General features: G+C 50.2%; 1 protein-coding gene across 1 annotated transcript; it reads left to right on the forward strand.

The window, feature by feature from the left end:
* On the forward strand, positions 1–25,980 carry LOC119114102 (protein jim lovell). The gene is made up of 7 exons (XM_037238352.1): positions 1–72; positions 4,068–4,253; positions 6,378–6,554; positions 7,678–7,689; positions 8,174–8,363; positions 8,867–8,920; positions 24,472–25,980. Exons 1-7 carry the CDS (start codon positions 1–3, stop codon positions 24,738–24,740), a joined length of 960 nt encoding a protein of 319 aa, XP_037094247.1. The 3' UTR covers positions 24,741–25,980.
* The last annotated feature ends 525 nt before the right edge of the window (positions 25,981–26,505 follow it).

The following is a 26,505-nucleotide window of genomic DNA, read 5'->3' on the forward strand; positions in this document are numbered from 1 at the left end:
ATGGAGAGGGACGTGTCGACCGACAACATCGCGAGCGTGATGAACCCAGGCACCACGGGCCACAGCACGCGGGTACCCACCGCCGGCTCCGTCACCGGCAGATGAAGCTTACGACCAGCAGTGTACATCACCGTCACTAGCACGGTGGAAAGGAGGCTGAAGTCGTTGAGGCAGCCGACGCCTCCCGGGCGGCGCCGCGTGTCTGGCAGCGCGGCCACGTTCCGCGGCGGGGAGACGGCGCGCGCCGCCGCCCAGCCACCGCTCGCGACGTCCGCTACCGAGCAGGCCATGCCCATAGCCACAGTCGTCGCCATTCTGAAGCTATAATTGGTTGTCCAATCAATGCAAAAACACTGAAAAATCGCGATCTCGGTGGAGTGCATGGCTCGCGCAGCGGCGCAGCGAACAAGCGCCAGCCAACGAAGTACTCCTATGATGCCAAGTGCGAGCTCACATCGTGCATTAGGATACCACAGCAGTTTGGTGTAAGGGTTGCCAACTTTTAAGTGACTCAACCTTTCGATCTTTTGAGAAATTTGAATTTTCTTCGAAAAACGAATCGAAGGGTTTTAAATGCGAAAAAACTTGATCTGATCCGAATCCGGCGCACACTTGCCTTCGTAAGACAATCTACGGGACGGTGACGCTGTGCGCGAGCCGTAATATAAACACTAAAAACAGAAGAATAAGGCTCGGAGAACACTAACGGGCAGAAGGCGTATCAGGGAGAATCGTGAGGAGGGCCGTGGACAGCGTGAAAAGACCGGCACCGTTCTGTGAAACGGTCACCTTGTTTAATAACGGTAAAGAAAGCCCATGACCTAAGATGTACCGTGTTGACTGTTGCATGCTGAAGGCATAAAATTGAACATGCAGAATTCTGAAACGCATTGCTTTGCTCCTGGATATGCCTCGCAGTTCTTAAAAGACTGTCAAAATTTGACTTGTTTTGACTTCTCAAAGAAGCACATGGGACACTGATAATCTGAACATATTTTGCTGAGTTTTCGCTTTCTTTATATACAGTAGCTACTTTGTGCAGTACAAAAAGTTGCATGGTATTTTCTTTGCTGTCCTTGCCATGAATTTGTAGGTGAAATATGACACAATTTGTACCTACGAGTGTAAGGTGACTTTGTTTCTCATGTTATTCCCTAGCTGCATGCCTCTACCATCATTGCTTTTGATCTTGAAATAAACAACTATCTGCTTTTTGGTGGAGTTTAAACACTGAAAAATTGGCTACAGATTTTAGTAATTTTATTGAGAAGTTTTTGTTGAACTGTGTAATAATGTGATGTAGACTAACCCATACTGACCTAACCCAGCAAATTCTTGCTTGGCCTGGTGCCATGATTTCAAGTGTACCTATGCCATAATCCATAATTTTGCCTTTAGATGGTTGCCTGTGCTAAGCCAAGCTATGTGACTGTAGTCCTAAATATATTATAGTAATGATCAGTGCTGGTCCAATACTGCTCATATCTCACAGCTAAAAAAGTAAACTATTACTGGATTTCTATTGTACCATCAATATTGTGAAAGACGATGGTGTATAATGCTTGCTGTATCTCTCATGTGATGTACCAGTTTTCCCAAAATGCATAATTATTGAGTAAATAAACATTGCATGAAAGATAATAGCATTTATCATGAGAACCTGTAGTTGTCTTATATTTGTGATGCTGTGAGCCTCAGATGATAATGATCAATGATATGTAGATAGATGACATCCTGTCTTAAATTTTGTATGATAATGATACAAGGCATAGAATAAAGTCAAGATAAATAATAAATATATAAGGAAATCAATATACCAGTCTGACAATGCATTCATTTGGTCATGATTGGATGGGTAGGATGGGCTTCAAGACCAACCAGTGGGGTTCATTTCCTTTCAGCAGCCTCATGTACCATACCAGTATTATCATTCCATTACGAATATGTGTCTTTCCACACTCAAGGCCATACATTCTGCCCAACCCACAGGCTTGTGTTGCTGATGTCAGGTGATAATCTTGTTCTCAAATTGTTGTTAATTGTTGAGGAGCTGTATTTTAAAGACAATTTTGTTCCCAGAATATAATGAGTTCAGCTTATGTCCAGTATTCTGTTCACAAGTCTTCACCTTTTGCATGAAAAATACCCCATACAACAGCAAGCAAAGACAGTAATGCATTTTTGTGCCTTTAGATACCAGATACTGGCTGTTAATGCCATTGGTATCTGTAGTCTAGAGCTTTGATGACAACATATAGTATGAATGGTTAACAACTACCAAGATGTCAACACAGCCAGCTGATGCAGAGTGACATACTCTGAGCTATAACATTACTGGGTCTCCATAAGGTATGAATTCCTGCCATTTTTAACAAACACATAATGATTCCTTATCATTATGGATGTATATCCAAAAAAAAGTTTGTTAACAGGCATGGTTCATCATTTTGGCAGGCCACTAAGTAGTTCACACATGGTACTTCCACATAAAGAACGTAACGAGGTGGTGGTTCCAGAATCTATGCCTGAGTGATGGTTGTTTGTTTTCTACCATGCATTTGCTCCACTTGCTGCATTAATCTGGCAAAGCTGGGGTTTGGCATGTAACATGCAAAGTGAGATCTCTGCACAGTATTACTGTAAGGAGCACTCCAAGCTATAACATAGTGACAGGGCTTTGGGAAGAACAAAGTGGAGTACTGGCAATGCTGACATTGTTTGGAATTTGTTAGTTTTAATGTGCTTTGCGCAGCCATACTTTTTGCATTTGGCCCAAAGAAGTGATATGTTTGCAAATTGCTGGTGGCAGGTGTGATAGCAGATGACTGCAACATTTCTGGAAGGTTTAGTGGCAATATATCTTCTGGTGACTTTTCCCATGTATATATATATATATATATATATATATATATAGTCTTTTTCAATTCTAAGTGGGACATTGCATAGATATGTGTGTGTGTATCTACATATTTATAAATATTGCAATATACTGTCCAATTGCAATTCTAATATACTTTCTGATGGATCAGGACGGTGCTGAAAGCTGGGACATTGCAGACTATAGAAAAGCTGTTTGTTGAGCACAAAAACCTTTCCGCTTTTTGTCATCCATTGGGCTGAATTTTGTGAATAAATGTTTTGCATGATTCTGATGCTAGGATAATGAATTTCAAAAACCTTTGTTGTATGCCTGATTAATGACACAACATACCTACCTGTGTATCAGATAGCATATTTCAAAGTATGGCTCATTCAGCAAGAGCAGTCCCTCCCCCAAACTGCTTGCAGGCAGGCAGGTGTCGACCCCCCCCCCCCCCCCCCCCCATGTACCTGGCATATGTTGTGCACTAGCAACATCACTGGCCCAAAGTGCATAATCAAACAGTTGCCTGTGCAGGTAAACAGGTTGTGTTCTCTGTAAGGTGCTTGTTGGGACCATAGCGCAGGCCACCTGCGCGGATCTTTCGCCGATCCGCAATCGATCTTCGATTGATCGATAGCGATCTTCGCCGATCGTGTGTGATGTCCTTGATGGGTGACAATGGGCATGAGCTGGCCCTGAGCCACATCATTTGCCAGGCTGAAGAGAGTGCAGTTCGCTCTACATCAGCCTGATAGCAGATTGAAATGTGTGAAACCCAGCTGACATTGCTGGTACCCCATGTTCCTCGCAATGCAAACGCCAACACGCCATCCTGCGCTGCCATTGCTACTTTGGTGCATCAGCTGCTGGTACAGTTATGTTCCTCTTATCCCAGCAGCGAATCGTTGTCACATTTGTTCGTCCAGACTGCCTCACCGCCGACCAACGCCTTAGTTAAGTTGGACAGATCGCAGAAATGTTGGGTCCTTTTTCGGGATAGGCAGCTGCCCAAACTGTTGACGCTTCACAACGCGGGCGTCGAGTTTATCGTGCCCCCCGTGCCCCAGGAACACGAGCCACGTGTCGACCGTGACGCGGCGCCTGCCACGTGCAAACCTCCGGTATGCTTGGCGTGGTGGACTGACTGGGCGATCCGTACCTCATATCGCACTAAACCGCGGGGGGTTGTCCTGCTCGCTTTCAGATGATGGACGGCCAGAAGTTCTGCCTGAAGTGGGATGGCTTCCAGGGCAGTGTGACGTCACTGTTTGATCAGCTGAGGCTGGATGGCGAGCTGGTGGACATCACGCTCTGCTGCGAGGGCCAGCGGGTGCGCGCGCACCGGATGATGCTGTCTGCCTGCAGCCCATACTTCAGGGAGCTGCTCAAGGTACATAATGCTGAACACCGATTCATGATGTATGGTGTATGGGCGTTTTCAGTCACGCCGATTTGACCGGCGTTGTTAATTTGGTGTTGATTTGCAGATACTTTTCATCACATTGAGGGGAATGTTTCACATTTGAATGTATCAAAGCAGGAATCATATATGATGAAATATGCTCACTTTAGATATTGATGTACTTCTAAGTTGAAAAGACTGCTATAGGTTATATAGGTTATATAGGGTTAGGTATAGGTTATATAGGTTAGACTGCTAGGTATAAGTTCTCTATTTATTAAGTATGCTCCTCAATACGTCATGGTTTGATTACGTTATCGCCCCTTGCACAACCTTGATTGAGAGCCAATGAATGGCCGTTTATCTGGAAGTGCTCACCAACGCCAGATTTGAACGCCCCAACAATTATATTTTTGTTGGCCTTGATCGCCGCATAACTTATGGAATGGCAGGATTTTAATGACGTTTTTTTGGCGCCATGAATGCCAAGGTGACTCTGAAACACTCCCCAATATACCTTTCCCCATTTCGGTGGGCGTGTAGCTCAGAAGCTAGAGGGTCTTAGGTTTTAAAAGGGCTGGATGTGAACAGTACTGAAAAGTCTTCAAGATGGCTTTTTCAGGTCAAAACCCCACAAAAATATGGACCACTCTCTTTGGATAAGTGCTTGACTGTCTGACAAAGCGGATTATAGAGCACTATTAATGTACTTATAAATTAGTTTTGTGGTTAGTTTGCAATACAACAACCGGGTTAACCAAAAGTGTCAAAATGCGTTTTGCAATCACCAATCTTGTTAGATGTATTTTTCGCTAATTCCCTGTCAGCATGTTTAGTTTGGCTGGCAAGTCATATGGTGATTACAGCACGTCCCATATTGCACATTGGAAGCAATGGGCCGATCGTTTAACTTGTATTAGCTTTGTTCTGTGGACGTCATCTGAGGTAGCTGCTCCGCTTTTTGTAACCGGGACCGACATTACGACAAGGGAGCTCCGATTGGTATTTAAGTGCCACCAAGTTGCAGCAGGTAGGCCAGATTCTGTTGGTGTTGCATATGCAAAAGGCCTATGGGTGCTGACTGAGGCAGCAGTCATAGCGCGCATAGTGTCATTCAGGGTAAATTATTTTGACCTGGAATTATCCAGTTACGTAGGCCACGTCAAGTAGAAGGATTCTCACCGTGAATAGCTCATCATGCTTCAGATAATTATGTAACGCTCACGCGTACCGTATGGTGGAATTGCACAACGCCGGTCAACTTCCTAACACAATGAAAGGTGCAGTGCACATAAGTAAAAGAAATTCGCTGTGGGGTTGCTAGGCTACGTTTCGAAAATTCCTGACGTCATGGCAACCAACGGCTAGTTAAATTGGACATTCAGCGTACTGGGTACCCTATTTGACCTGTCTTAGCCCGACGCGCGACGTCATGTGACCACTTTGATGCGTGAGCCATGACATGCGCCGCAAGACCATCTGATTGAAAGTGGGAGATCTCTTAGCACGCCACCACTAGACTGTTGAAGTACCGCTCCGGACCATCGCGTGTGAAATTATTAAGCAGAGTCGGATAAACGCCCTCACACTGTGGAAAAGGGCGAGGTTTAGATGGTTTGACGGGGCTTAACCCCTCACATATTGCAGAGCCATGCTAGTTTCTTCTGATCAGGCCGTGGACTGGATGAGGGATGACGTATAGGTTCCGCGGTATCTTGAGCCTGCCTTGTGTCGCAGTCCAGACTCATGCGAGTTAATCCTCTAGCACTGGCTCACAGATGACGCCAACGCTGTTTTTAAATATGGGTTGGTTTGCGACAGCTCGTAAGTGATTATGCACTGTCAAAACGGGTCTGTTGGTGAGGTTCATAGTTTCTTCAGATGGGTTATGGGAGCTTGAAATGCTGCAACCATGTAATCCGAGCTTTTTTCAACAGGAGCAACACCACGGTCTTGTACAGAGGTATTTGTTGTTGCGTTGTGGATAACAGTATGCTGAATTGGACCAATTTTTAGACCAACTTTTTTGTATATCCTTAGAGATCAGGCCAAAGTGGCCAGACCTGGCAGTGTTATAACATGTAAGCCCTGCACTCATGTGTTCTTTTGCAGGACAACCCATGTCAGCAGATGGTGATCTTCCTGAAGGACACGTCGGCCGCCGACCTGCGGGCCATCATCGAGTTCATGTACAAGGGCAGCGTCAACGTGGCCCAGAGCCAGCTGGCCAGCTTCATCAAGACGGCCGAGATGCTGCAGGTCCAGGGCCTCAGTGGGAACGACGACAAGGTGGGCAAAATACGGCGCAGCAGACGCCACGGGAGTCTGGTGTTGAATCGCGGCTCCTATTCTGAGCTGCCGCAGAACTTGCACCGCCGCTGCTGAAACAGAGTGCTGGCTCGAAACCTTGAACGGAACCTAGGTGTCCTCGGTGGGGTCCTCCGGTTTATACCCGTTGTTATTGCTGGCTCGGCTCTGGCAGTCGCAGCCCCTCAGTGGACGTAACATAGTCATGCAAACTTCTGAGGCGTTCCCTGTAGAACCATGCATCTGTGTCCCTGTAGAACCATGCATCTGTGTCCCTGTGGAACCCTGCGTCTGTGTCCCTGTAGAACCATGCATCTGTGTCCCTGTAGAACCTTGCATCTGTGTCCCTGTAGAACCATGCGTCTGTGTCCCTGCAGAACCATGCATCTGTGTCCCTGTAGAACCATGCATCTGTGCCCCTGTGGAACCACGTATCTGTGTCCCTGTGGAACCACGCATCTGTGTCCCTGTGAAACCATGCATCTGTGTCCCTGCAGAACCGCGCTGTGCACAGGATTTAATGACGTCACGTCCCAGCCACATCGCGTTGTTGGGCATGTGACGCCTCCACCCCATGCGTGCTATGCTCACGTGCCTGTGCCACCCGTAGTGCCTATTGGGTTTGGGGCTGGAGTTAACACGTTGTCATCGATGCCTATCATAGCCCTTTGAGTCCAGTGTTTTCCGTTCCTTGCAGGTAGCCTGTATGGGTTCAGGGGTTATCAGTTGCCTACAACGCTGCATCAGTAAATGCCCTGTCTGCTATTGGGATTTCGTGACACTGGCGTAACCAGGGACGGTGGGGCGCGTCCCGAGCGTTCCGACGGGTCCTGACGTCGGCGTCGCGCCGCAGCCGGAGGCGCCCGAGCAGCCGTCGCCGCCGCCAGAGCCCCCGCAGTGGCCGCCGGCCAGCGCCGACTGGGCGGAGCGGCCGGCGCCGGGCCGACGCGCCCGCTGGCCCGAGCCGCCCGGTCCGGCGAGTCGACGCCGCGCCGACTCGCCGGCCGCCGGCGAGCCGCGCCACAAGCGCCGCGCCGAGACGGACCCGCCACGCGCCGCGTCTCCGGCGCCGCCGCCGCCGCCTCCGCCGCCCGAGCCGACTCAGGTGCCTCTTCAGGTATCGGCGCTGGGGATCATGCGGCTGTGTTCGTGGCAGCGTGCGTTGCTTTCTGTGCGGCTGTCGGCGTCAGCGGTGGTGATGTCGATACGGGCGAATATCGAGGTAGGGTGGGAACAAAGTGCGAGCGTAAAGGATGAGCGGAGGGTGTCTCGGCGTCGGGCACAGGTGCGACTGATGTTTTGGAGGACGCTGACGCACGACCCACTTCCACCGAGGAAAAAGCCTGTCCCTAGTGTCCAATACTGAGAGGGATGCCAGTGGCGCTGCGGCTAAATCGCGCGCCTGGAAAATCAGAGGCACGGGGTCCCATTCCCCGCGATGGCCTCCCTCCCTGGCATGGTGAGGGGCAGGCGACACAACGTAGCCTGAGCTGCTGAATGCGTCGTAAAGCCGCAATGATGGCCACGTCCAGTGCGAAACACCTGTGGGGCGGCCGCTGACGACAGCGCCGGCGCGCTGACCGCGGGCGACCGCCGGCCAGGAGCCGATCAAGGTGGAGAAGGTGGACCTGACGCTGGACGACGACGGCGACGCGGAGGAGGCGGCGACGGCGGAGGGCGCGGCGCTGGAGGCCGCGCTCGGCCGCGTGGCCGACTTCGAGGGCTTCGAGGCCGGCTCCGACCAGTCGAGCGACGCCCTCCTGCTCAGCGCCGAACGGCTCGGCGGCAGCGGTGAGCGGCGCGTCCGACCCACCCGGCCTCCGTCGGCTGACGCGGCCGGGTGGTCGGTCGCCCGGGAGGGGCGGCGGGGCACTGCTGAAGTCTGGAACCGCCTTGTGTGGGGGATATGCTGCAGCTGGTGGGTTTCGATAGGCGCACAATATTTTTGCAGCTGTGGGGGTTATTGGTGGGAAGAAACAGGACGCTAGTTGACAGGAATAGGAACTTAAGGAATTTGAAGAGGAAGCTAGTTTACGTAATTTTTGGTGAATTGTGTCATCATGAAGCATCCCAGATCATGGACAGCGAGAAGTTAATAGTTAGCCACGATAATCGCAGCGTTTGCTGGTGCAAAAATCCGAAAACATGGTCCTCATACGAGAGTGTCGCAGATACGTTGACAGCATTTGTCCGCCTTGGTATCATCTATGCTGCGTTCACGGTTTACACAACATCACGACTATATGCGCCTTTGACCACTCTGGTGGGCGCTGACCCGGTGGCTTCCGTTTCAGCGGGCGGAGTGGCAGGACCGTCACAACGCTGCAGCGAGGACGGCGGTTCGCAAGGTAGGCTTCTGTGTGCGCCTTTATTCGCTCAGACATGCCAGCAGACCGGGCGAAAAACCCAGTCCGTGGCACTTGCCGAGTCCAACATTAAGGCGCAGCCAATCATTTTCAGTCGCGTGAAATGGGATTAAAAGCGGTGCATTGATCCCGTTCATTGCACAAGTCAGTCTATCAAACTCGAACTCTAACCCTCGCTTGACACAGGGATTCAATCCCGCTGGTTTCGGAATGCACTTCTGAATCCGTTCAGTGCACCGCGGTTAAATTTGGGCGAGGGGAAATTCAAAGTTGCATACACACAATCTGACGATGCAGACGCTGCACCACGTCAGGTCACCGACCTGTCGCCTTGTTTGCAAACTGCGTGGTCCGCTCTGCGTCCCATTCTGATCAGAGGTGCCTTTTGCGGGAAGTTCATGTGCCAAGTTCAACCTATAGTCGAAGGACGGAACAGCTGTCAGTCCAAAAACTGTCCAAGAAATCAGGTTGTCCCAACATTTCCAATTTTGTGTTTTGCAATAACTACTACCTACCACCAATAACTACTACCCACCACCAATAAGTACCACCTACCACCAATAATTATTGTCACTGCTAGCGTCATTACAGTCCCACACTCAAATTGAGTGGAAAGAAAGAAAATGACCGCGATAAGGGATGTGTATCTATTTTGAATAAGTTAAGCTGTAAATAAATTTTGTATCAACGTCATTCGATGCCCGTGACCTTTACTAATGTCCTAGGAAATGAAGGTCACTTTATGCTGGATCTTAAAATGCCCAAATTAGCCCCACACCTGGAAGATCTTGGGCCAGGGTAATTTATATGCATCACTGGCGATGCAAATGCCGTTTGAATGCGACAGTTACTGCTCGTATGCGATTAAAATGAAGTTTGTAGTGACCGCAGAAGCGTGTGTTGACCTCTTTTGGCCCTACCCGACATATCAACCCCTAAAAGTCGTGTGAAATAAGCTAGGAAACGTCAAGCGAGTGCATCACGTGCGGGTTACGACTGCCCCATGTTTTACTTCGAATGTTTTGGCACGTGACGAACGTCACGTGCCAAAGTCACGCGTGGAATCGTCACGCGTGGAATCGTCAGCGGGCCGTCGGGGGCGGCGAAATGTCGTGCGCCGACGACGCTTAAAGTTTTGGACCCGTAAAAACTGTGTCGAACTCTCGCATTTTACATTTGCTGTCACACTGAAGGAAATATTGGGATCTACCAGCTGTGTTTGCGCATTGGTAAAAGTCAGTATGCAACCCTAGCAAATGCGGAGTGAAGAAAATGGGCACACTTTTTTGTGGCTCGGTCTAATGTTACTCCTTTTGCTCCTGTTCGTCAGTTCACGACACCCTAATGCTTTGGTTCAAGTCTTGCTTTGATACTGATGCATCGAATCAACCTTCCATATTGCTCATCGTATGATCTACATGCTCCATAAACTGTGGAGTACAAAGAACGAACAACTGGCAGAAACAAGGACACGACATAGGGCGTAAGATGCCCCGGCTTTCTATGCATAGCATTCCCAATTTTTGGTGGGCTCGATGCCTTTCACTCCATTGCTTTGGTTGCGAATGCGCACGCATTTCGAACGAGCACAAAAGCCCGAACATGGTCAGTTTCACATATCCCGCAGCGCACTGACCGGTTGCCATCCTGACATAGGTATGATAAGTGCGTCGTAAGCAAATCGATTGCACGTGGTCAATGGTCGTGGGGCAGATCACCTGGTCTGGCCCGCGGTAATCTGGTCGCGCGGCGGATTTCACGGCGAACAAACTCTCCGATGTTCACTGGTGTGAGCAGTGTCTTCAGTGGTCGAAGGGGCGCCGAGAACTGTACCCAAAAAGGCAACTTGTTTCAGTTTGGACTTACGGGAGGGCTTTGCTGCAGCGCGCCGTGAAGTGCTGATATCATGATAGATTCGAAACTGCTGGGTGGAAATCGACCGCTCAGTAAACACCAGCGTTACATCGCCGCCTTATGCTCAGTCCTTCCCCTTGGGACATTGAAGTGTTCCCTAATGATAATTGCTTACACCGCGACCACAGCCAAATGTGTGCCAAACAGTGCCAGTGGTCGCGGACATGCGGCTGTTCGGCGGATGCGGTCTGCGGACATGTCTGAGCGAAGCGGAAGTCACACAGGCACATGGCACACAGTTCCGAGGCACATGGCACATGGCACATGGAGTTCTGAGCGGCCGCCTGAGGACGTCTGCCAAAAGATCTCACGGCGGCGGCAGACGCCGGGGTACCGTTGTTCCGGCTCTAGTTGATGCTGCAAGAAGCGTAAAGCATGTAAAGAACGGGCGGACTGATCAGATCTGGCCGCGTTATGAACGCGTCGGCCAGCGTACTGTGTGCCTGTGCGACGGCCAATGTTGTGTGCGTCATTGATCGTGTTTGAGCTCGTCAGTTTGTTGAGCGACTCACGAGTGCCGTTTCGGTTCACTGTCGTTGCTGAGTTTTTTCATGCCATTCATACTACATGCGCTCTCTAATTGCGTCCTGCACGTCCTTTGGAAAGCATGTCTTCATGTGTCTTTCGAAGGGCTCTTTTGGATGAAGTGTGGGGTAACTTGACAACGCTGGAAAGCCCATTCCCCCGTAAAAGACTGGTAGTGGTGTGGTGATGGGGTTCATGGTCACTACCCGGTTTCCATTCAAGTGGTTTTTGGTTCCAACGGTCACGAAAATGGCGTCCGGCGCACGCACCAGATAGGAATATCCGTTTATTTTAGTCCTCTGTTCGTTGATAACTCACGGGCAAAATTTCAATTTTCTGACGCTTACGTACGCGTGGGGGGCGGGAAGGGGAGGGGGGGTATGGGTTGTATGCACCCTACCCCGACTTTTGCATCGTTTAGCGCGCCTTCTGCAAAATAGCAAGGCAAACTTCATGCCTTTTCGGATGAGCGATGCAACCGTATAAGTTTTGAATTTGCGACCCGTACCATATCACCATTTGTAGGAAAACTTTAGCGTTCTCGAGTCTTGCAGAATTTTCTCAAGTGGCATCAAATATCATTGTGTACCTGGCGTGCTACCTAGGCAGGTTACAAAAAACATTCCGCTCGATCCAAAGATATTCGACATAAAAGTAACAGATGCAAGGCTTTTGTGGTTGGCCATGCTATTGAGAGCTGTAATATTGTATGTACTGTAGGATATATATTGTAGGTTATATATTGTAGGTCATCAAGATCGCTGTTTATCGTATCTGATGCGCCAAGCATCGAAGTGCTTATCAGGCTTCTGTAAATGAGCCTTCTTACATCACAGAAGCTTCGCGCATGCGTATTTTTCGCGGCTTTGCTTCTGAGGTCAATGTGCAGAACAGCATTGTTGCAGCACGAAGAAGTGATTGTGCCCTGACGGACTGGAAGCAATACGTCGACTGTTGCTGCAGGTGGGTCTCATATTTTTGTGGTTTCATCTCCCGTGTTTATGACGGTTTGACTTCTTACTGTTTTTTCACTGTCTTCAAGTAGATACGAAGACTGCAGCGAGGAAATCCGCTGTTGGTGTGGTGGTGGGGTGCTGGGAGGACGGGTTACATGTAGTCCAGCGAACTGTGGGAATGAAGTATAGGTGCAGGCAGTGTTGTTGAGTTACCAGTGTAGTATCCATACGTTGCAAGCCGATACGTTCTCCCTCATACCACTGATAGAGCCGAGAACCTTTTACTACGTAAAACGTTCTCGATCTGTGAAATGCTAGCCACTTGGGAGCTTATTTAAGCAGCAGGGTGAGCTCTGTGCTGTCTTAGTAGGTCATCAATATAAAACAAAGAGTGAAGCACTAAGCAATGCCAGTAGGACTGTGCTTTCATGTTACTTGGACGTATCCATAGCTATGTGTGTGTGTGTGCGTGTGTGCGTGCGTGCGTGCGTGCGGGGTGTGTGCGTGCGTGCGGGGTGTGTGCGTGCGGAGGTGCGTGCGTGCGGGTGTGTGTGTGTTCAAAAGTCTGGGCGCCATATGACCAACGTAGTCGGTGCTGCCCAACGCCCAAATCGTCATCATCATGTTGAAAAGTCACACAGTTGGCGCAAACTCATATTTAGGTGGTTCTAATGTTTTTTAAAGGGTTTCGTGAAAAGTTTGGACTAAAACGATAGGCATCTGACGTATATAACTCTGTAAAGCGGTCGGCATCTCTCTTTAGATCGTAGAATGGTGCTCTCAGAGTTGTGACTAAAACGATAGGCATCTGATGTATATAACTTTGACTGTAAAGCGTTTAGCATCTCTCTGTAGTTCGTAGAATGGTGCTCTCAAAGATGGCTGCGCCTGAAACGATACCGGCGTGGTGGTCTGATAAGAGTACTGCGAAAGCCGTTGATTTCCGTTCGGGTCGGTTTTTACCGTGTCGCAGACACTAATCTGGACAGCTTTTGTGGTGGGTCCGGTCCCGTTTGCTGTGCACTGGTCCCGCTCGCTGTGCGCTGGGGTCTTCTGTTACCATGCTCCCATCCACCGGTGAATGCTTGATATTTGTAGTGTCGTGTCATATCGTGCTAAGCTTTTAGTTGTTTTTAAGCTTTTTTACGTTTGAATTGAATTTGGGAATGCAGTGGAATGATCTCGTACTTATGTTGCCTGGAATATTGCGTTTTTCTACATAGGTCACACGTTGACTGCATGCAGTTGTTCCAGATGCCAACTGCTATGCGCTATACGCATATATTAGTCTTCGGTCTTCGTCTGACACGCACACACACACACGCACGCACGCACGCACGCACGCTTATTTACGCAAGATGTGTTTACTTAGACATGGACTGTTGAACAGTATGCCGTTTTCAATTTGGGATGACTTTCTATTTAAGGGATTGTGTCTAGTGTTTTCGTTTTGTTCTTAAAAAACACTCCTGCAGGCATCTTGAGTAACTATTGGTATTGGCAGCAATGTGAAGTCTATGTGAATCTTCTAAGAATGATAATTCAATATAATTATTTTGACGTCCATGGTATTGAGGGCTCCGTGCGCTGTGCGTGTGCGAATACAACTCTGGTAGGTGAACAGTTGCACGAATCAACGGGACGGAAACGACCAGTACGTGTGAAAGCTGATGGCGCATCTTAGACAAACTAAAACCACGCGACAAATCGTACTTCCATAGACTGACAACCTGGTCTTTGCTTTGATACCAAGTTTCTTCACTTCACCGGCGGCAAATAACATAACATAACATCACAGTCACGCGAAAGATAGCGACAGGTGTTTCACTTAGTACAAAAAGGCGCAACTGCGTAAAATTTTCCCTCGTTCGGACAGGCCTGAACTACGTAGTGGAACACTCGAACCACACTGGAAAGGAATCAGTACAGTTATCTTGAAAGAGTGCGATCCGACAGTACCGCTACCTGAGCAGGTGGTGAGGTGTAGTGTCTGATTTGTTTTGACTTGGACAATGAGATGCCAATTGCGGATCTTTTCAGTGTCAGTGATGTAAAATGCAGCTGCAATTGGGTAGTGGTGGGACGAGCATTTGTGAACACAGCAGTGTACGAGTGAGATGCTGATGACGTGGAAATCATGAAGGGATGCAATGCTTGTTAAACAAGTCAACTTGTAGAAGGTAATGAAATATCACTGCTCGAGTATAACTGTTTTTTTTATTTATATCTGCAGTCGACACACAAAAAATGTACAGCTGGGACAATAATATGCTTTGAAAGGTGCACTCCAGCTGTCAAGCTTAAAACTATAACATCACAGAGTTGCCACCACGCTGTATGCGTAAATGTGCCGCTACTGGAGGTTGACTACAGATTTTGCTGCTTTATGAACCGTAATGAACGTGTAATTCTCCGGTTATGAACCTGTACGAGATCAAATATGGGCTACCACAGGCAGTAAAAATCGAAAAGCTCTCAGTATGCAAAACATTTCTCACAACTGACTTGGTTGCTTACATACGTAACATGTCTGTTTTCTGTAAAGGAATGTACCTTTGCTTGTGATTGCATTGGACAAATTTTCATCACTCTATGAATTTCGTATATTGGTATCACAAGTGTCTGGGAAGCCAATAAGTAGCATAACATAAGTTGTATTGATTTTTAAAAAAATTGTTTAAAATGGAAGTTGAGCTTGTTAAACTACAAAACTGTGTGCAGAAACATGGTCCATAAACAAAAAGCATATATGCACTAAATCAGAAGGCATTGCTAAATGAGGTTCCACAATTTGCGGAGAACGTCGTGAACTGCGTAAATCTGAATTGGCTTGCCGTTATGGATTTCACGGACATGTTTTTGGAATTAAAATGTAGGGCCATGCTTTCAGACTCATTCCAGGCATTGGGTGCTGCTTCCTGTTCGAATATGTCCTATTTAACTGTATCGACCACATGTGCGTATGAACAATTGTGTGTCTGCATGTTACCTGTATCGTTTTTGACCTGTGGTTTATCTGACAGATTGGGTGCCAAATCCAGGAGTGTTGTTTTGCAAGATGTGTTTGGGATGTGGCTGATCAGGATAAATAACGCCACTCGTTTTGTTGGGAACTGGAGCTGGAGCCCACTGATTGAATAGGAAACTTCGCCCGTGACAGAATGTACTACTGAAATGGGGTTTTGTCAGAATGTGCCTGGCTCTTGTGTCGAGATTGTATTCGCTCCTAATGTGCAGTGAAGTAATTATGCACACATGCAGGTTGGACACTTATTAAGCTATGGTAGTTTACTCTCAGAGCTACAGGATGCCATAAGTTATTCGGTTATGAAATTACATGCATTGTAAAGCTTAAAACTAATTAAATAAAGCTGGTTTTGAAAAGGTTGGTTTTGCATTATGCATCGCCAACTTAATAATGAAATGTAGCTTCTGTGTTTTATCATTGTTGTTTAAGCAGATAGCTTCTGTTTTTCAGCAGTGTGTGATACCAACAATTGCTAGATAGTTAAGAATACATTTGTGGTTAAGAAAATGCAAGTAGGACAATTTTATTTGAAGAGTACCCGCCATTGCCCGCAATGTAGCCGGCAGTAGAAGTATTACAAGCTCTTGCGGCCTTTTTGAGTCGGAATGTTGCGGACCAGCAGGCTCGAAAGTCATAGCCCTATCGGCTAAGAATAGATTTGAGCCAATGCATGTAATTCATGTGAATCCTTGACTCATAGCAAGCAGTGCGCTCCTCGAAATTCCTTGGCTGACCACTCATACTAAACACCGCCCAAAGTCAACTTTGGTTGGCGGCGTCCCAGCCCGCGGCTGCCACGCAGGGACACCACGCGTGCTGGGGCCATCGAGAAACAGATGTCTCGAGATGCCGTGAGGAATTCTAGTTGTTTCGGCACGAAGGTGCACGTTCTTTACTATTTTGAGGCGCCCACTCTGAAGTGGTGATGATGGTATCTGGTTTTATGGGCGCTGCGATTGCCGGGGTCCTGTTGCGCCCCATCCGCTCAAAAGTGTCCCTGAAACTTTTTTATACTTTTATTTAGCCACTTTTTCACGTATATTGTCATGGATGGTGGTGCATTAAAACACGTTGTTAGCGATAACATTGGTTGGTGGAAGTGGGGAACGGCATTATACAAAGCTGTACTGCATCGTAAAAAGATGATTGTGCATTGGATTGATACAGTTTTACCCGCTTGATAACTGCCACCGGACGTTTTGTCAGAAATGTGACCGTATTTTTCACTTTTTCGTTGCTACATCGGGAGGCAATGGTATGTGCTTGGCCCTCAACGTCTTCGTTTTGGTATTGTAGGCTCGCCGTGGTGTTGCGCGCTTCATGCATTTTACACGGAATGCACATTGGGCTGATGTCATATGCGACCATCTTCTTTCCGTCATTGCCGGCTGAATTTCTTATACCATGGCTTGCACGAATCTTCGGACGAATATGTACGTGCTAGATGGAATTCCTGTTGGGACGCCAAATGAGAGCTATGTTCAAGATGGTCCACGGGCTCTGCTGTAACACCGAGCGTTCCAAAGTCGATTCTGCCAACGTTGGTGAGAAAGTGTCGCACGCGCACAGTCGGGACCGCCTTGATGGCTGCCACAGCTTCTCCGGAGCCTTGGCTCTTCCGCTCCAAACTACGCCACCTCTTCAGCCACAGCCGCCAGCGCGCCGTTCGTGCTGAAGCAACGGGCTTGCTCGGTGTGCTGTCGCCGTTGCCGCCGCTGAGACGTCTCCGTCACCGCGGCCCGCTCCGTTTCAGAGCGCCAGCACGTCTGCCGCACCTGCGGCGTGGCCTACGCCCACCGGCGCAACCTGACGTCGCACATGAAGAAGCACCTGGGCCAGACCAGGTGTCCCGTCTGCTCGCAGGCGTTCGCCATGGTGTCGCACATGCGGAGGCACATGGCCAGTCAGCACGGGCTGGCTGTGGCCGAGGTGGACCGCATGACCCACAAGAGGCGGAGCGGTCCGCGGCCGGCGGCGCCTGGCCGGGACGCGGCGTCGGCGACGCGTCCCGCTGCTGCTGCGCCCGGGCCGTGGGACGTGGCGGACGCCGAACAGCGGCCGTGGGACGTGGCGGACGCCGAGCAGCGGCCGTGGGACGTGGCGAGTACTGAGCAGCGGCCGTGGGACGTGGCGGACGCCGAGCAGCGGCCGTGGGACGTGGCGGACTCTGAGCAGCGGCCGGCGCGCTGACTGCGGCTGCGGAGGCGGAGGGTGGCGATGGTGGCAGCGTTTGGGGAAGCGGAGAGGTGATCTTGGCCTGATGCCGGGCCGACGGAGTGCCGTTAACGGACGGGATCATTACAAAGTGGCTGTGATTGGCCGTGGTGTTGGTTGTTCCAGATGGCCGAGCTGGGGCTCTGTGTTGACGCTAGATTCCGTTTGGACGACCTGCTGCCGTCAATTGGGGCAAAGAGAGATAGTCTAGTTCGCCGCAGTGTGGATGTGTATGACATTTTCTCGCATGCGATGGCGGGCTGTCGCGGCGTAGTTTGATGACATGACGAGCACAAAGGCGCCATGAAGTTCAGTATGCATACTGCGTTATTTCCTCAGTAGGCCCGTTAATCAACTGCACTGCGAGCGCGGCGTGCTGGCATAGTACCACAAGGCTGCTGAGTTAAGCAGTCGCGGCCGGCTATATCATAATAATCAAGGAGCCATCTGGGAATCCGCTGCGATTCAGTTCAGTTACTATTCGTGCGGGAGGGCTAGTTGGAGGGAGTGCTCCACATTTGTATGCGACTGTGAGCAGACATATGCGTCTCGAAGACGGTGTGGTACAGATTGCAGCCCTGCCCTTTTTAAGACGTAAACCCCTGTAGTGCCTGGGCTACACGTCTGCGAAGGTGTGCGGACTATTTCGGGGAGACTATTTCGAGGTTACCCGGGCATCCACGACGCCGTAGTAATGTCATTCCAGTTAGCTCATTCCATTAGGCACGGGGCAGTCAAGATCAAGAAAAATATAATTGTCAAACCGTTTATATGTGGCGTCCGTGAGCACGATCTGATGTAAGGGCCATCAGTTGGCTCTCAAGCAATGTTTTACAAGGTATGATGACGTACTCAAGCAGTGGCGGATTGAGGAGCGTATTTATTAAACAAAAATTGCGTTGTCTAGAGAAGTATTTCACATAAAAGTATACCTATGGTCATAAGTGATCTTTTGTCATCATATTTGATGCCTGGTAATATTTTCAAATGTGCAACATGCCTTTTAATGATTCCCCCCTTGCGGTGAACACGGTCAGGCTCTTGTGTGCATAGTATATTGTGTTTTAGTGGTCGCGCTGGCAGTGAGAATTGATCTTTTGTTTATTAATGACGAATATCAGAACTCAGTGTGGTTAGATTGATCGATTTTAAGGCCTGCGGACTTGGTCTGTGCTTTCCTAAACGTTTAGCAAATACAGTTTGACGCGGGGTGGTTTCGTTATGTCTCTATGAACTTCGGTAATGCAGTGCAGAAACAGGGTACCCATGGTGTAGCTGTTAAGCTGCACGTCAGGGACACCAGAAGTACGGAGTCCACGGCGTCCGCCCTTCCCTCCATGGTGAGGGTCAGGCGGCGCCATGTAGTCTCAGCAGTTGAGTGCGTCGTAGAGCCCGATGATGCCGCACTGCTGAAATTATAAACAGGCTGTTAGCGAATATGACGAGAAACAGGGTACAAGACCGGGCCTTCCGACGTGTTTTTGTCCAGCTTCGTCTGTGCCACTACGTAGGCTTGCTGGCTGCTGCGCTGTGCTATGGAGTCGCGAGCTAAGCATGCCTCACGTAAAGTTCGAGGCCCCTGACTGGTAGCAGTGCACTGCCGCCGACTCGAACGGCCAGTGGCAGGACAGCGTTAGCCCCTCTCCTCTCAGGCAGTTGCGCTTGCTTTCCTGCTGCAAGCAGTCGGCTCCCACCAAGCAGTCGGCTCCCGGCTCCTCCACAGCTATACAGTTATCGCTGTGCCTATGTACAGTTCTATACAGTTCTCGGTGTGCCAATGCACAGTTCTGTACAGTGTGGATGTGCCACTCCAAGCCGAACCGCGCCTGTAGCGGCCTGCAGCGGTAGCGATCCACGCTGCGGGGCGCGTGAGCGTCACAGCGGAACTGCAACCGTCGCTGCTCCGTTTCAGGAGGCCTGCCCACGTGCCACGTGTGCGGCGCCTCGTACGTGCACCGGCGCAACCTGACGGAGCACATGAAAAAGCACGCCGGCCGCACCACGTGCCCCGTCTGCCATCAGCTGCTCGGCATGACGTCCAACATGCGCCGGCACATGGTGACGCGTCACGGCCTCACTCAGGACCAGGTGGACCGCATGACCAACAAGAGGCGGCAGTTTGCGTCTGAGCCGCGCGTCGTCGGGGGAGTGCTGACCTCGACGCCGGAGACGGGACCGTCGTGAGCTCGCGTGGGTTGGGCAGGTCGACGGCTTGGTCCCGTGACGCGGGCGTGTGTGCGACGTGTTGTGTGGGTGATGGCAGCTCGCACGATTTTCGGTGATGTAGCGCTCCTAGATGGCGTCGGGGGTGCAGCGATGCTGTGTGGCAGAGTGCAGGAGTTCCGTTGATGTGGGGCTGGCAGATCTCGTGGAAAGCGGCAGGGCTTAGCCTGATGCCTTCATGCAGTCTGCCGCTCAAGGGGCCAGGTCAGCGAAGACCTGCGATCGTGACTGATGTTGGCGTCGCCGGTGACGCGGACCGACAGAACGTATCCTCGGTGGCCTGTGCAGAGACATGCTACCAACAGCGCGCGTCCGCGGCGGACTGCACCAGTGGCACGCTTCGCGGCACCGACTGATTGTGCGTTAGGGGTTATCAGTGGTTCGGTCAGGTGGCCCCGAGTCGGGCCCCGAGTCGGGGCCCGGCTCGGGCGATGTGTGATTTTGCGGTTCAGGGTATCGTGGATCATGAGATGATGGAGGCAAGTCACATCGTCGGCTGTGTTTCAGCTTGTCTCGCCACAATCAGCGTGAAGGACTGTTATGCTACTGACCTCGGCAGCTGCGTGCTGACCTGACCGTGCTGATCGTGCTGACCTGTTATGCTACTGAGCTCGGCAGTCGCGTGCTGACCTTGACCAGACCACTGTGCGTTAACTCACGATAAGCGAACACTGAGCTGTTGCACCAGCATATGGGCTGCCTACTACCTCGTGGTGGTGTGCGATTGCGAAGGTAATGGCAGATGTCTGACGGTGGTTATTCATGGTGAGGGGAGTCGGCGAGCAGGTGCTGTTGGGATGCTGCGGTCGCGTCCGCGCCCGAGTTGACCGGCTAGTGGACACATTCGGAGGGTCGTTTGGCGGTCCCTTCAAGCAGCAGCTCGAGGATGCCTTTGCCTGCGTGAGTTATTTAGAAAGCGTATGCACGTGGATGCCTGCGCCATCTCCGTTGCTGTATTGCCTTGGTAGCTTGCTTCCCCAGGCATGGTGGCCTGTTGTCATGTTTGACACGCTGACGGATTTTTGTTGACGTCAAGGGCTGACGGACGTCCAGCGGTGCGGTTAAGGATGTTTTTTATGATCACCAGCGAAGCAGTGGGATGCCAGAGCCTTGCAGAAACGTAGAAGGATGTGTGCAGGTGGTGTTTGGGCGAGGCAAATTCTTGTTCAGGAGCCTCGCGCTAGGTTGGAAAGATGGGATCCTGCCGATGATGGCTATTTTTCTGTTTTCCCGTTGGGTCAGGAAAGCACATGTAATTTAGGTTTTGCATTTGCGTTGGTCCTTCCTAGTTTTACCCTGTTGTTTCGTATTGTAATAAAATGTGTAAATGAAACAATAGGCCCGCACCGGCTTTCTTTCAACCATTACCAGTAGTGTTTTAGGTAGACTGGCTACTGGATCGCATTTAGTGAGTTGACCACGATCACAGAGTGATTTTAAACGTTTCGCGCTCATCGTGGCCGAGGCATCGGACTGACCTTTGCCGAGGTGTGAGACGCCGAACTCCGGTCCGGGATTCCACGATGTAAGGGTTCGGTATGCACCACTGACCGCTCGAAACACTCGTAGTCTGGTAAAAAGATAAGCATCGCTTTCCTTTCCAGTAACTGACGAGCAGCCGCGTCTTCGCGTCTTCTATCCCACTTCGCGTCTTCTCCAGGTGCCAAAGTAATTGGTATGCTGCACTAAGACCTGTTTTGTCTTCCGCTGAAGACAAAACAATTATGACAAGACAAAACAAAAAAAAAGACAAATTATGTTTTTTCTTTTTTGCTGGTTTTGTCTTCCGCAGAAGTGTGGCATCGACAATAAAAAATACCAATTGACGCTCTTTCCTTAACTATAAACGCATCTCTGACTGTTTGTTTGGCTGATGGTCTCAGGCCACGTTTAACGAATTGCATTTGTTTATTGTCGGCCTTATCACTTTGATTTGGCACTTTGAATTCTGATTTTTTTTTAAGTAAAAAAAAACAACACGTAAAATTTATCCAATCTTTGTTTTAAAACTTATGATCGATTGAGATGCCACCGCCAGATGTTACGCATTTTCCAAAAGCAGCCTCATCATAACATCCGTGTCCACACATATGATGGATTTTATGAATGATACGAGTTATGGTCCTGTCAGGTGGCGTCATTTCATCACAAGCTGTTTAAGTTGTCAAGCCTAGCAGGGTTTCTCAGGGCAAAAGGGTAACGAAAAGGATATTTCAGAATGACTCGATGTGGAAAATGAAAGTTGAAAGCAATTCATTTGTTACGATTGGAAAACAAGTCATTTGTTACGTTTTTGGTGATTTGACTGGGTTGCGGAATGCGGCTGTTGAGGCGCTCTGACTACTTCACTGCGCGGCTAGCCACACCGTCTTCGAAACCGCCAATTCAGTGCAGCTCATAGCAATGCCCTTTTCAAGTGTTGAGTTCATTCGAGTCGCCCTCAAAACCGTTGGTTCAGTGCGGTTCACGGCCATGCCCTTTTTAAGACCCAAAACCCTCTATTTTCTTAGTTTGACGCCCGGAAACTTTGCGTGGCGATGAAGAAACGTCACACGAATACTGCTGCTGCATTGGTCATGTGGTGTCTAGGTCATGTCATGTCTAGGTCATGTGGTCATGTGGTGACAATTATCATCATCGAGTTATTCGTGCTTGGCGTCCGTCAGCACAGCTTTAGGCATCAACGGACTTCAATTGGCTTTCAAGCCGTATAATGCGTTCAGCACAAGCGGACACGTGATAGTTGGTTTTTCAAGACGCCATTGTAGTCATTCTATACAAGGCAATGTTTTCAGCCCTTACTAATTTTCCAACGTGCGCGGTGCTCACCTCCCGGCGTCTACAAATCTTGCCTGGTTTCTTTACTCAGTCTTTGCCATAGCTCATCGCGGGATGACTGCGATTTCTTCGCCGTGTCTAATTACGTTATTAAGGTGTTAGCCGTATTATCTTGATGACACATGTATGTTGTTACATAAACTCTTCTCAACTTGACCCCTGATATTGTAGTCTCGCACAAATTTGGACGCACTCCCAAATCCGCAATTTTCATCAATACGTGTGGATTCCTTAACGAGCAAGCATTAATGTCTACATTTGCGGATTGGCACGGTCGACGCGCTAACAAGATACGTGCCGGAAAGTGTACTGCATTCCACCTATATCACACCAATGAACTGATAAGATCAGTGGCGCACAGGACTCCTGCTCCCTTTGCCACCCGGATCTCCCCATATGCAAGTCACAACCCGCCGTCCCGTAACTGGACGCTGACACGCGGATAAGACTTGGATAAGACATAAGACATGGATAAGACATGGCCGGGGCGGCGCGGGCGCACAGTCACCTCGGGTTAGCGCTGCGCCCACAGTATAACCTAAAGTGTATAACCGCCCACAGTATAACGTAAAGTGCAAAAAGGCGTAACTGGCGTAAGAATGCGCAACTTTTCTCTTCAGATCCATGATTCAGGCATACTGGGGTGTCGCTGAGGGCAAAAAAGGATTACGTGCCACGTCGTAGCTCTGCAGTTCGCACAAGAGGGTTTTTTGTATATGCTCACTTTGCCGTATCGTTATTTAACATGATTTGTTCAGCGCAGTTGCGAGGAATATTACGCAGTCATAAGGACAGTGATGATGGCTTTATTCGTGATCGAATAGCTAGGAGAATACTTGTTTTCTCTGCTTAGTTTTAACGGATTTGAACGGATGCCTAGATTGGAATGGCCTAAGTACTGCTCTCGTGTCTTGCATAAAATGATTCCACAATTTTTGGTTGCAATCCATTGCACGGACTTACGCAAGCGGATGAACCAGGAAATCCCGTGAAATTCACACTAGTATGGCATGCTTGTTATGTTTGGACATAAGCAACCAAAGAGCGCCGCCAAAAAAGCTACTGATGTTCGTTCCAGCCTGAAAGCCAATTCTCAACGTCACCGCATTGATGACTTTGGATGTCACAAATAGGATGACTCGTGACTGTTTTGTATCCGAATTCCGTGGACGGCGGAGAAGCATTCCAAGACAAATGGCCGTCAGTTAGCTTCCATGAGTAGTATAGGTATGGCGAGGCTGGCAACGTCGTGGTGAGTGACAATTCTTTGATACGCTAGAAACGTTTATCATTTCTGGCTAAGGACCAAAGTCGTCTTTATCTTCGGATCTGGCGCGAGAGGGTCGCGTTGGCGGTGCCTCGTGCTTTCATACCTGAATGGTTCGGTTGTTAACGACAGAAACGCATGCCACAGCACCATGTGGCACGATATTTCGCCGGTGCTTATTTCAATTGGCGTAGTGGTTGCGTCCGCCTGTGAGCCATGTCAGAACATCACATAATGCGCGATGGTACAGAGGCAGTTTGCCTGTTTCCATGGGCGTGCGACGTCATAGTCGCAGCTTACGCTGACCTGTTGGAGCCTATTGCAAAGCGCCCAACGCTGTGCTGGACTCAATCCTGCCTGCCTCAGCTCCCGAACTTTCCGTGCCTTCCCGTCACCCTCTTGTTGGACGCGCGCGGCGCGTGGCGCGGCGCTACCGTGGCTTGGACTGTCAGCGACTGCCCCAGTCGTCTTAGCTTCCAGCGACCGTGGCTTCCCCGTGAATCGAACTCGGACCGTTCGCTTAGAGTTCCGCTGCTGCCAACTCTGCTAACGTGCCGCACTGTTGCAGGCGCGGTGCACCGGTGCGACGTGTGCGGCAACGTGTACAAGTACCGCGACTCACTGCGCCACCACCGCAAGAAGCACCTGGGCCTCACCACGTGCCCGCTGTGCGGCAAGGTGTGCAGCATCGTGGCGGACCTGCGCCGCCACTTGGAGCTGTCACACGACCTGACCGGCGACCAGGTGCGCCGCATCGTGCCCACCAAGAGCAAGGAGCGGCCGACGCCGGCCGCCAGCGGTCAGCCGCCGCCGCTGGGCGAGGCGGACGGCTGGTGACTGGCGGGCTCGCCCGGTGCCTTTTGAGGCGTTCCCTCGACACCGGACGGGGTGCTCCACCTGGTGACATAGGGGATGTCTCGTATGCTGTCTGACAGGGCGAGTGTGGGAGAGAGAAGAAAAGAGAGAGTGAAGCTCGATGACTGGCGAGTGGTCGACTTCGAGGGGTCAGTCTGGGTGTGCGAACATTTGTGCCGACCGCCGGTGTCGATGCCACGCGTTTGGATGCGTAAGGGAAGCGCCAACGAGCCAGCTTGCGTTGCGACCTGGAAACGTGGCCGCGTTCCAAAGATGGGCCGTCCATTCCAGACGCTTTTTCGTTCTGCTGTGGAATAGCACGACTTGCGACTGCCAGCACTAAGTGAACATCAGTTGCGAGCTGATTCCGGTGTGGTCTGGAGCCAGCTTTGTTGACAAGCAGCAAGATTCGTGAAACGGGCGATGCGCCCTGTGTGTCGGAAACAAAGTGGGATGGTGATGGAAACGTAATGACGCGTCGTTTGGTCTGAACTGGGTCTGCGCTCTTGAATGACTGACCGGTGTGAAGTTGTCTTTGAAACCGCATCGAGTTGGTTGGCAATGTTTCGCAGGGAGTCGAGGCCTCGGAGTCGTGAGCTGTCTTGTGTGTCAGTCATGTTTATATCACTGTTAAGTGTGCTGCCGCGAACTTTTCGACCATGTTCCATCTCATTTGTTGAACGGGCTGCACCATCGCACCCCTCATCACATCATGATCCTCCACCCCCCACCCCTTTGGTTGAACTTCCTCAGCCAGCAACAGGCACGGCTAGCCTTGTAGGTATCCCGTCGCGGAATGCTTTATGAAGCTGTGGACGCATGGTAAACCGAATTTCCATCCTTTTTGTTATAGTCCCGAACGATCAGAACATGCTGACTGTACTCTGGAAGTGGGGCATCGCCTTGTTGTGTGGTTGTCAATAAATTGTGAATATGCACTTCATGTGGAAATTGACAGTGGTGTTCGTGTGGTTGAAATTAGTGTACATACTCTCGCGCACTCGCGCGCCGACAGCGCCGCTGGTGTCGGAGGACGCTGACGTGGAGCGAGCAATGCCGGGCCTGGCGCGGGTCCTCGAAAAACCACATCAACGTATTGTGTATGCATGTACGTTTGCGTATTTACAACAGCAAGCGCCGATGTATGTCCTTATACCGAACGATGCACCACAGCCCAGCGCGCTTGCGCCACCATGCTCAGGCTTGTTTGGCAGGGTTTTTCTACAATACAAATGTTCAACAGCTTTTCACAGGGCATACCTGCATTGTAAGAAAGTGACATATGTTATGCTCGACATTTTCTTGACTTTAACCGGCATCGCTTTTCAAGCATCCACGCGATGGCATAGGTTTGAATTTTGCCGTATTGATATCTTGAAACCCACGTCCGGAAATATGTTGACAGCCGTAGCAAGCGTGACACACTGAGCTACCCCGTTTGAATTCGCGATGCTGAACATGGGATCAGAAAGGGTCAGATATCGTGGCGGAAGTGACCAAAGATCGTGGCGACGAGAAGGACCCGCCCACTTGTCTGCCAGGCACGCATTTTCTCGCATCTGTGCGTTGCACACCGCCCTCCCATCCCGCACGGCATTTCACTCACGGTTCGTGGTAACGCTATGTTGGGATTGACCACACTGATCACCCCGACTTGCTACTGACATGGTCTCATCGCAACCTGCACCCCCGAGGCAGTGTTTGATTTCAAGCCCTGCCCATGTGTTTTTGTCCATCTGCTACCGTC

Source organism: Pollicipes pollicipes, unplaced genomic scaffold, assembly GCF_011947565.3.
Source record: "Pollicipes pollicipes isolate AB1234 unplaced genomic scaffold, Ppol_2.1 Scaffold_1600;HRSCAF=1878_pilon_pilon_pilon, whole genome shotgun sequence".
NCBI classification, from domain to species: domain Eukaryota; kingdom Metazoa; phylum Arthropoda; class Thecostraca; order Pollicipedomorpha; family Pollicipedidae; genus Pollicipes; species Pollicipes pollicipes.